General features: G+C 44.8%; 1 protein-coding gene across 7 annotated transcripts in view; it reads right to left on the bottom strand.

The window, feature by feature from the left end:
• Positions 1-218: 218 nt before the first annotated feature.
• The window catches only part of VPS13D (vacuolar protein sorting 13 homolog D), a 97712-nt gene continuing 85879 nt past the window's right edge, over positions 219-12051 (bottom strand). For all 7 annotated transcript variants that reach the window (XM_053997293.1, XM_053997295.1, XM_053997297.1 and 4 more), the window contains 3 exons: positions 5763-5894; positions 1896-2136; positions 219-1226 (listed from right to left, as the gene is read on the bottom strand). In XM_053997293.1, the coding sequence (XP_053853268.1) occupies positions 1095-1226; positions 1896-2136; positions 5763-5894 (505 nt within the window). In that variant the 3' untranslated portion in view covers positions 219-1094. The remainder of the gene's footprint in view (positions 1227-1895; positions 2137-5762; positions 5895-12051) is intronic.

The raw sequence follows: 12051 nt of genomic DNA, 5'->3' as shown, positions 1-12051 counted from the left end.
GGTCTGCTTACAGTGAATCAAAAGGTTTATGAAGTCACACTTTAAAATGTAGGTTACTCAGCAGAGCTGTGTCTTCATACCCAAACCTGGCACCTCCAGGGAGGAAATGTGACACTGAGGGTTCCAGTTCCTGTGGGTTAAGGTGTTTAAGTGCACTCATTCCTCCCTCTTCAGTGTGGTCACAGTTAATGAGACAAATACCAATGTGGTGTACAACATCAGGGAAAAAATGTTGTTTTTATTATTTAGAAGTTTACTTCTCAAGATATTGTGAAGTCCAACAAGCTGGTAATCTCCTCTCCCCCCACCCTTCCTCCACCTGAGGGAAGGAAAAATCTGAAGTTAAAGGTTCAATTTCCAAGGCTGCTCACTTCAACTACTTCAAAAACAAGTCAGAAAAGAGGCTTTGAGATGCAGACTGTGAATGTAAAATGGAATCTTCCCTGTATTATTTACCAAAATACAATTTTTTTTTGTTCAAAAAGAGGCTGACATTTCAGTGCAAGACCAGGTCTCCTGTATTTACCTGTATTAGTGAGTTAAGAGAAAAAAAACAACAAAAAGTCCACCAAACAGCCCAACCAATGCCCCCTAATCACAGTGTTAATGCACCCTATTCATGGTGTTAAAGCTCTAAACCACAGGACACCTGTGCTCCAAAAGCTGAAATTAATTCTTGATTTTATTTTTTAAAGGTTTATCTACATTCCTGCACTGTGAAAATCAGTTTTCTCAAGGAAAAAAAAAAAAAGACATAGAGAGAGAAGAGCTTCTGTCAGGTAGTGCAGTACGACTCAGTAGAGCTCCTTTAATTTCTTTACACAGTAAACAGACTCATATTTATACCAACACCCGCTGCCCGGCATATTTACATGGACACTTGTACATATATACATGTTAGCAAAATACAGGGCTTCTCCCAGACCCAAAGCTGTGTCAGCTACACCTCTGTTATACAGCTAGTGCTTAAAAAAGAAAAGCCACCTCTTTTGTTTTCTCTAAATACTAAAATTGTATTTTTTCCTTCTCTAGTCACACAGTCCTGGCTCCAGCCTGGTACTTGCAGCTCTTTCTGGCAGTGAGGAAATGGATTTTCAAGAGTCCAGCTCGAGTTGCTCTTGATTTTCACTAAGTCTCAGCATCAGCTGCTGCTCATAATAAAGGCTCTTTGCATAGTTGATTTCTTGGGACACCTTTACTGCCAGAGCTTCTGATTTCACTTTCACCTGCAGAAAGAAAGAGGATTTTTCTTAATGTGCTCCTGCTATCAGCTCAAACAGAATAGACTTTAGGTTAAAAGTAAGGGACAGCAAGGTTTCAGTGGAGTTTCCTTCTCAGCACTTAGGTTGGAGCAAGGAAGAAGCGTGAGGGAGCACCAGGTACACACAGAAATTCAAGGGTGAGAGCAGGAACACAGTGCCATATCTGAGGTTATTTCCTTTGCCTCCCCTCCCACCTTTTATCTGGCTGTTCTGTTTGGAATGTGAACTGACTTGGGTCAGGGGTGAGCTTGTAACTGCGCCTGTAAAACAGCCCCTGAGCAACTACTGAAATGGCACAAAACATAAACACTGGTTCCAGCTTTAGAGACCTCACAGTAAAAACTACTACATGTAGGAGAAGATTAAACAGACAGCAGAGTACCCAAGCTGCATTTATGTGGTTAAAAGTTAAAAGCCTTTCACAGGTAAATACATGTTTCTTCCTGTTATTTTTCAGCCTGTGGGACTATTTTAGTGTTTTGCTTTCTTCAGCTTTCTCAGGAGTTCAGGGAGCCACTTCTACAGTCACTGAAACCTGGGCAGCAGCTGTTTTCAGTGCTGCCAGAACAAAGCCTGTGACTAAAGCACTTTGGTCACGAGGGGAGCACAGGGGAAGGGGTGCCAGCTCCTCACCATGGGCCGCTGCTGGGAGGGGCCCGGCATGGCCAGGCCGCTGCTCGTGCTCACTGCCTTCTTGGTGAGCTGGATGTACACGTTCCCGTGGTCCTTGGACACCAGGCAGTGGTACAGGTCGTCATACCTGACCTCCAGGAAGATGGAATCCCTGTCTGTGCAATCCCCACTCTTCAGGAAATACACGGCCTTGGAGGAGATGAGCACACAGTAGCTGTCGATGTTTTCCACTGCGATGAAACTGCAACAAAGGAGAAAGCATTGTTAGCTTCAAGCAAAAAATAGCAAATTAACCAATGTCTTCACCTGTTCCGTGACCTTCAGAAAGCATTGTTAGCTTCAAGCTAAAAATAGCAAATTAACCAGTGTCTTCACCTCTCTGTGACCTTCAGAAGTCCATCAGAAAATGCAGTAGTGCAACATGTACAATTCATCTGTATTTAATTTAAACTGTTTAGAAATGGAGCTAATGAAGGACACTCTCACCTATTTATAAAAAGATCATGCTGTAAATCAAATATTAGTGCTGCCTGCCTGGCCACCAGCTTTGGGCATTACAGGTACACATAAAAATGTCCTTTGACAAGGACTGAGGAACAGTAATTTCCTTGCTCTGGAGCACTGCGAGTCCTAATACTGAAGCTTAATTGCAACTAACTTCAGTTTCAGAGCTGAAAGGCTTGCAGACATTTATGACAAGAGCTATCCGATAATTCTCCTGTGCTTTTCTGGTCCCCACACCTCCCTGCCTTCAAAACCAAAATCAAGTTGAACCTGCTGCCAGGATCAGTAGCAGAAAAGAGAAATTAGCTGTTTAACAAGGGGTGAGAGGTTAAGCAGCAAGCAGGTTTCCCCAGGGAGATTAGGCTGAGTGATGAATAGGAAGAGGGAGAGAAGAGTGAGTTAGGAATATTGAGAGTTATGATGGCTGAAAAGGCTGGTGTGTAAAAGAATAATTGTAAGGTGCAAAATGAAATGGAAGTTGAACACACAAATGCTTCTCCCCCACTTCTGGTTTACTACTGAAATGAACCTCCTTAGTGGGGCTTTTAAAAAGCTGAAAGATTCAGCAACTTGAATGTGGAATCATAGCTGAGTAGAGTAATAGAGTAGTGCTAAATAGAGTAAAAAAGCTCTGCCAACAGGCCCCAGGGTTGACAAGCATCTGTAAAGCAGGATTCTGCTGGTTCCCAATTGCTGCCCTCTGAGCCACTGCTCATACAAACCTGCCTGCTGTCCTCACATCCTGCAGAATCCTCCACTGGCTTAGAAATCAGTGACCTTTGTCACTAACTCAGTGTTTCTGGTAAACAGAAAAGTTCTTCATCTCCAAATGCACTCTTGGCTCTACCAGTTAAATATCCCTGCACACAAGCTACTCTGATCTGTAGCCAAATAAACCCAGAGCTATAGAAGGTATGTTAATAGCCAAAAATATGGCAAGAGGTCAGGCCATAGTTTCTTTTTGTGGTATAAAAGGATAACTCCAGTAATTCTGTATTCCCAGTCCACTCAAAGACACTCCTCTGCACTGAACTTGCCTTTCCCTCTGTGCTGTGTCCCTGCCCTCACTCCCCTCACACTGGGAAAGGTGCACACACCAACTCCAGCCCACACTGCCATGGCAGGGCTGAGAAGGACACAGCCTCATTAAAAAGGGCCTGTAACAGGCTTTGCCCAGCTCCAACCCTGGATGAAACTCCAGGAAGGGATAAAAAAACTGTGTTCCTTTAAGTAATATAAACTGGAAGAAAAGTGGAGTTTGGCTTAGAGGAACCCAGGTGGAAGACAACATTAACAGAGTTCTGGAAATCAGCACCTGCCCTGCAGTCTTCCCTCAGAGTTCAAACACTTCAGGGTAAGGTTCTGCCTTTGAAATTAGTTAAATAGGATGGAGAGTGACATTTTTTATGAAGTGTCACAGAAAATTTAATTTAATCCCAGAGCAGCAGTACAGCTGCAGAAGAACAGCCTGATGCCCTGGACAGGCACATCAAACACGAGTGTTTGAGGGAGGCATCAGATCCAGCTGGGTCAGGATGGCACCAGGACATCCACGGGGAGAGAAGGGGCTCTGACAGCTGCTCTCCACTCCAGGGGATGCACCTGGGCACTGAGCACGGGCTGTGTTTGCTCTGTAAGAGCAACACACGATGCATGTACTTCTCCTTAAAAGACTTTTACTGGTGGCATGTATATATTCTGAGGAATGGAAACAGAGGTCAGTGAGTTAATGGAGAAGCCCAGAAACATTAGCTAATGTGTAGTTCAGGCTCTACATTTTGTTCTAAGTTTGAGTCATGCACCACTACCTTTGCTCTTGCCAACTGTTTCTTTTTTTCTCAGTGTCAAGTTCTTAAATGGGTATTTTTAACCTTTTCAGATATTACTGCAAGATACAATTTTTTTTTAATCCATACATCTACACTATTATAAATATCTCAAATTAATAAAATGAAAAATTAAATGAAACATGATCCAGTAGAACAAAGTAGAAGCAACCAGATCTCTGGAGAATTTGTGGGGTTCTTAACAACATCAGGAAGTAATTACACAATATTTTCCAGAAGTGAAACAGCAAGCCTAACTGGAAAAAAATGTGGAAACATTTAGTTAGAACAGTAGAGCAAGGTATTAAACCCCCTTTTATGGATTTAACTCTGAAGGAAAATATGCAAATAATCAGGTCTTCAAGTGTGTTTCTGATTATGATACTAGGATAAAAGTCAGAGGCATAATTTTGTATTTATTTTCCATGACAAGAAACACTGTGTTCCTGCTGAATGATGTTTCTAATAGCAAGAGTCACAATGAATGAACAGTGTGACTCAATGACAAAGGCCACTGCACTGCTATGGGCTACACTAGTCGGTTTTTTTGGTCACAAATTGCTCTTTCCAGTCTCCCTGCCTAAGAGCCATCCTGAATAGGCACAAAGATCCTGAAAGGAGATGGAAACAGGATACCCCACATGTGAACTCACAGGGCGACAAAGAAGTGGCAGATTGCAATCTCTTCCTCAGGCAGAACCTGGAGTGGCACATGGAACCTGCCCAGTGACACTGGTGACACCAAGTGACCCTGCTGAACCTGTACCTCCCTCTGCCAGCTCCACCATCAGCAATTCTGACCCTCTTTCTTGGCAGATGCTCTGATGGGTGACAGACACAGCATTTAACACCCTCCCCTGACAGCTGATCAGTAACTATGGTGGAGATCGGGCAAATGATGAATTCTGCATTTAGACCCCAATCCAACAATCTGATATTCTCCCTGTAGAATCACAGAATAATTTGGGTTGGAAAAGCCCTCTGAGACCATCAAATCCAACTGTTCCTCCACCACTGCTCAGGCCAACACTAACCCAGGTCCCCAAGTGCCACATCCACATGACTTTTAAATCCCTCCCGGGCTGGCGACTGCACCACTGTCCCGGGAAGCTGTGCCAGGGCTTTATGACTTTCCATGGATAAATTTACCCCAATATCCAACCTGAACCTCCCCTGGTGCAACTTCAGGCCGCTTCCTCTCATCCTGTCCCTTGTTACTGTTCCCTGTTCTGTGGGAGCGGAGCTCGACTGGCTGCACCCTTCTGTCAGGGAGCTGTGGAGAGCCAGAAGATCCCCCACGAGCCCTCTTTCCTCCAGGATGAGCTCCCCCAGCTCCCTCAGACACTCCTGGTGCTCCAGACCCCTCCCCAGTTCCATTCCCTTTCCTGAACACAGTCCAGCAACGTCCTTGCAGTGCTGAGGGCCCAGAACTGAACACGTGTCTGCGTGTGGAGCAGTTTTAGACATGAAGAAGACGTGATGGCAGCAAACAGAACAGAAGTACTCAGAGTAGCTGTGTAAGTGGCTGTGTACTCACAACTCATCCTGGATGTTGTCTGTCAGTTTGAAGAGCTGCTCCTGTCCCTCTGCTTGGCTCTCCAGGTAGCGGGGCAGGAGCCCCTGGGGTCCCCTGCAGCACCGGGGCTTCCGCACTCGCTCCGCCTTGGTCCTGCAGCAAGAGACACACAGACATCACCTGGGGCAGGCTTTCCTGCCACTGACACCTGTCTGCACACAGAGTTCTTGTCTTTTTGAAATACAAAGCCTTCAAAAATCCCAGGTCTTCACAAACACGGCGTGTAGATCCTGGAAGACTTGGCTCTGGAAGATGTGGTGTCTACTCATACATTTCTATGAGACACAGAACCATACAATAATAAAAACAGAAGAGCTTTGTCTACAATGAAGGGGAAAGTAGCTAAATTAATAAGAAGAAGTGACCTAAGCAGTGTATACTCTCTGAAGATTTTGGGATGTATTTATCAGCAGTTTTTCTGATTTGACCATTTCTTCTCACTGCTCTAAAGAAAGAAAGAGTGCAAAAACCTAGAGAGAGCTCTCACCGATGGACAGTGCCAGGAGACTGCAAACTCTATGGTTATGGAAATAGGAACATGCAGTTAAATTTAAGACAGAAGAAAAATCCTCATTAATTAGGGTCCCCATAGCAGAGTTTAGCATACTTTACCCTTCTGTGTGTCTATTAAAAATGACAATAAGAAGGACACACACTTGTGGGCTGACAGCCATCAGAGGTTGATATTGGCCACAGCATTGCAGAACTGCAGGCTCGGTCCCTCCCTTAGCAGAATTTTGTTAAAAAATAATACTCTGAATTCCTTCAAGCTCCTGGAACGCCCTGCCCCTGAAGGATTGTGTTACAGGCTGCCGAGCCTTGCTTCATTCCCTGTCCCTTCCCAGCAGCATCACTCTGGGGCTGCTCCATGGTATTTCACAGCTCTTCCAGGCTACTGCTGTTAAAAATTTCCCAGCCAAATGCACCATTTTGGATTAGTATTCTCCCTTCCCATCCTCTTTTGTAAAACCCTGCACAAGGAACTCCAGCCTTTCTGATCCAGGGACAGGAGGAAGGTCCCATGGAGCATTACCTTTGCTTTTGAAGCTTCCCAGCACCAGGAGAGAGCACTCACCTTCTGGGGTCCATGCTCTGCAGGTGTTTTCTCTGGAGCCTCATTTCCTTGTCACCTTTCCCTCTCAGCAGCCCTGACCCACACCTGAAGCCTGGACACCCTTTTAAAATTTGTTTTCCTTCAAGTTTTTGACAACTCTTAATGCAGTGGTTAGAGCTGTGCTATTAAAGCACTATGGCTCTGGAGCAAGTCACCTCTCCTGCCCCTTAAATTCCTTAGATACACACTGGATTCACCTGCACCAAGTACAGCATTCTTGTCTTTCTAAACCTACACAAGAGGTGAACAACACATGTCTTCTTTTACCTATTAGAGTCTTACAAAGCAATAAACAAATGTGTTTGCCTCCCTGAATGCAAAATGTTGAGACAAAAGTTCCAGAGAAATTAAAGAATTCCAACCAGTATAATTCACATCTTGCTGCTTGTCCTACTTCCTAACTTCTGAAAAATGGCAAAAGATCACTAATCAAAGAAGCCCCTGTTGGGTCTTAAACCTCTCTATGGCACCTACTGACAAACTCAAAGAGCGACTGCCTGCAGCCTTAGGTGGGTTTTAATCAACAGTGGCCAATCAATAATGTTTTGCTGAGACTTTCCATCTTGCATTCAGGAAGGCTGGATAACTGGGACAGAGCAGCTGCACCGTGCAGTGGGTTTTACATGAACCATCCCTCAGACAAACACTCCCCTGTGCCAGCCTCTCTAATACTCTGTAGTTCCTTGAGAAGAGGGATCTGAAGCACTGCAAGCAAGACCACCCTAATGGAGTGGGATAGAACAGGACCTTGTAATCCCATGGACACTGTAACTTCAGGGAACACTGGTTTCTAATGTTTGGCTCAAAGCAGGTCAGAGAAAAAGTACCAGTGCTACAAAGGTACTGGGCACCACAAGGGATTTCTGAAGGTTTGGCAATTTCTGAGCCAAGGTTTTGTGTTTTGGTTTTGTTTTTAAATGGAAGAAGCACTTCAGAGTACAAGTTCAGTGTTCACTGTGCCCTCCACGCTTAGACACTGATCCTGGTGATAACAGATCATTCCCTTCTTGGTGATAAGGCCGGCAGTTCTCCAACCCAGTGCCACTGGTGCTGGGCCTAAACTGGATGGATTTAGTCCATCACCCCCTTGGCAAGCTGCTTTGTTTGGTCTGCACAGCTAAAAACATTCCACACCACTTGATTTTTTTAATCTAAAAATTTGTTCTACTGTCTCAAGTTACGTTCTGTAAATAATAAGCAACCCTGGTGAAATCCCAAAAGCTGCAGATTTGTCAAGCAGAGCGGGCGGCAGTGCCCACATCTGGGTTCCATTACCCAGGCACTCAGCAGATCTGCTGATTCCTTTTTAATAAGCACACAAAAGCAATACAAGGCAGGAATGCCCTCATGTCTGCCCAGCACAGCAGGGAATGGTGCTGCTGGATGGAGGCACAAAGGGCTGGGAGAGGGTGTTGGGAGCTTGAGATGAACACTGCAGCCCTGCCCTGCTCCCAGCTGAGCCCTGGAGCTCTCACTCCAGCTGACTCTGCACACTGGAACCAGTGCATGGCATTAACTCATTGCCATTTGCTGAGCAGCTCACAGAATCCTTGGAATTCAGCTGGCCAGTTTTAAGCCAGATTATTATGTGTTTAATAATCAAACACATCACCAACCTGACTAAGGAAGTGGTCAGATATTAGTGGGGATAATTACTGACCAACTTAGGTTGAGAAAACTCTTCAAGAGACATCACATGCTTTCCAGAATCACCTGTCCTTGCTCCTTCACTCCATGTTTGCCTCTATCAGGTACCCATCCCAGCAGGTTCCTGCCATCAGGTCTGTAGATCACAGATCAGGACCTGTGATTTCTGCAGAGGTGCATAAATACACAGTGGTTTTGAGAATAACAACTGTTACTTATCTCTGATGGTCTCTTGGACCTAAAAAGTTTCCCTGAAGTGTACCCTGAGTACCTTGACAAAAACATCCAAAAAAATAAAATTCAGAAGGTCTCAAACTTTATATATCAAAAGATGTTGTTCTGCTAAAGCAAACCAGCCCTATTCAAAAATGATTTAGAAATTATTTACAAATTTTCATCTTTCAGTTTTCTCAGTATCACACCCAGAATAATTATTCATCATAACACAATTTTAGGAAATGTAGCAACTTCTGAGAAAAACCAACATGGACAAAACCCTATGACCAACACAGTAATCATTGGATTTCATTTAAAATGTGCATCTGGGGGATTTCTCATCTGAGTAAGGGAACAGCAGTGACAACCACAGATCTGTTCAAAACCCCAGCCTGAGCATGCACCCCCCAAATCCTGCACAAACAACAGCTCTAAGTGCAAGGAGATGGAATTCTGGCACCTGGAACCAGTAGTGAATGGACCAGGCTCCTCAGAGACTTGACCTGCTGCAGGACCTGCCTGCCAGCCAAGCCCCATGGCCACTCCCTGGGGTGCTCTTGGCCATGAGCTCCCTCCCAAGGGATCCTCCAGCCCCAGGGCTCCCCCCAAAACTCTCTAGGAATCATTTCCTTTAGCCAGACCCAGTTCTTGCTGCCAAAACTTCAGCAACTGTCACCAGCAAAGGTCCAGTCTCCCCACCTCGTTATCTCAGCCCAGTTAAGCAGTAAATTGCTGGTTCTGGTACAGATAAAATTCAGGGTTTCCATTGTAAACTCTTTTTTTTTTTTTTTTCTGGTTTGCATAAAATTTAGTGAGAAAAGCCTGCTCTGGGCTGTAGCTTGGCATACTGACTTTCAGCCTGGCAACGATTTTTATCTCCTTGAAATAATTATAAAACAATCTTAATTCAAACAAAGGAAAATGGCAGGTAAGGTAAGACATAATTCAAAAGCTGCTGGTAGTTTCAAGAAATAATAAAATCAAACTATTGCTGGCTCTGAAAAAAGTCTGCTTCCTAAATACAGGGAGTGCATTTCAGACATTAGAAGTGACATGATCAGGTAAATTAAAGGAGGAATAACCTTTGTCTTCTACCATAAAATACACAACTGAAATACCTGGTACACTGGTTTGAGCTCCAGACTGACTTGGACCTGCAGCCTTCCATGAGGATCACCATCCCATGCACAAGATTTCCATGAAATGCACAATGAGGACAGTGCTTGTGCCACAGACATGACAGGAGGACACTGTGCAAAGCACACTTGGGAGTGCCAGAACCAATTAAATGCTGAACCATGTATGTCTTAAAAGTTGAGCTGAAAACTCAGCCATCACAGCAACAAACTCAGTGCTGCAGCCATAGCTTGAAAACACATGGATAACAAATGAAAACAAACATGTGCCACTTGTAACGGGGCTGCAGTGCACATTGCACCTCTGCACAGCACTAAAAATCCACTATTTCCACAATTCTTTCCTAACTGCTGCACTTAACTTTGTTTCATGTGCTGAACCCATGTGATGAGCAGGAACATTCCCTAAATTTACTGAACAGAAGGGGAGAGACAGCAGGTTTTTGATGTGCCAGTTCTCAGCCCCTGAGAACATTTAATGCCTTGGGCCTAATTTCAGGAAAACATGTGGCAAGCTAGATTCCCTGTTCCCTGGTGATTCTACTGGTGCTCTGTTTCAAGGGGTCAGTGGAGTTGCCTCCCATCCTGTGCTGGACTTTGGGGTGCAGTTCCCAACAGGCAGGTCACTGATCCCAGAGATCCGGCAAAGCTCTGCCATGGGATTCAGTCGCTGGTTCCAGCACAGATGCTGTTAAGGTGTGTTAAAATGCACACATGGTGCAGTCAGTTGAGTGCTGGATTTGGCATCAGAACATCTCAGTTAGATGCAAAAATGTGTAAAATCACGGGCCAGACAGCTCCCTGCTGACTGCAGATCTGAGGAAGCTCATATGCGCCGTTATTCCAGCAAATGCATGGAATATATTGTGCTTGTTAAACGTGTTCCCAAAATGCTAGTTTCAGGCAGAAACATGCAAATAAATGGTGCCTAGGGTTAAAACCTCCCACTTACAGTTAAATCCCTCCTCTTTGGAGGGATCTCCCAGCTCAGATGCTGCAGACCTTTAGCTGACCCGACATGCCTTTAGGAGAGTACAGCATGCTCAAGGAGCAACTGTTTATCATGGAAGTTGTTCCTGCCAGTTTCTTGGAGATAGAGCTTTTCTCCCCCTTCCCTTTTGTACATCAGATAAAAACAAAATTAAGAATTATTCCCTGGGTTTGCAATTGTACATAACTTCATCAGGCTCCAAGTTCAAAAAGAATTGAGAAGAGATTAATTAAGACACAACTTAATTATGACATCCAAATTACAAATCCAGCATCTGGACAAGGTGTATGAGCTTGCACTATAGACAAGCACTGACACCAGCTGCACTCTGGGCATTAATTTCTGGCACTTGCCCCACCTGTAACAGCTGTGCAGCAAAACTCACACTTTCTCAAGCACTTTGGTAACATCAAGCTTAAGAAGTTGACAAAACATAACACTGCCATCCCAGCTTCCCATTTCCCCCAGACTCCTCCTGTACTAATTACAGAGATGAAAGCAGCTGTCACCTTAAAGGTTTCTTGTCAAACCAGTGTGTTGAAAAATGCTGCCATTCACCTTCTGACTCAATGAAAAAGATGGTTCTCAGCAGGGATTTCCTGCAAACACCTGTCTGAGAAGAGCTGAACATGCCTTAGTGAAACCAAAGTGCCCAGGACCATAACATTGCTGAGCCTCAGGGCACTGTGTGAGGGTTTAAAATATTAAATAGTGTCTGCTGCCAGGCAGGGCCTATAGCAGATGGAGCACTGCTCTTATGTCTGTGCCCATGGAATCCCAGACTGGCTTGGGCTGGAAGGGCCCTTAAAGCTCATCCTGTTCCATCCCCTGCCACGGGCAGGGACACCCTCCACTGTCCAGGCCAAGCTGGCCTTGGACACTGCCAGGGATGGGGAGTCACATTTATAATGGTCCCACCAGTGCTGGTTGTAGCAAATGCAAACACGGTCACTTGACGTGTAAAATACTTCAGTCTAACAGAAATGCTTCCACATTGTATTCCTGCTTTTCTGGGAAATCTACTTGGGGGAAAAAAAACAAACCAGGGGCCCTGCCCAGCATCAGGACAGTGACTCTGGCTGTGCATGAAGGACTGTGTCAATCAACTCTAATGACTGGACGTTTCTTCTCTTTCCAACCCTCCTT

Source organism: Vidua macroura, chromosome 23 (assembly GCF_024509145.1).
Source record: "Vidua macroura isolate BioBank_ID:100142 chromosome 23, ASM2450914v1, whole genome shotgun sequence".
NCBI classification, from domain to species: domain Eukaryota; kingdom Metazoa; phylum Chordata; class Aves; order Passeriformes; family Viduidae; genus Vidua; species Vidua macroura.
The sequence above is the reverse complement of the archived record's forward strand: the minus strand, read 5'-3'. Positions and strand labels throughout refer to the sequence as shown.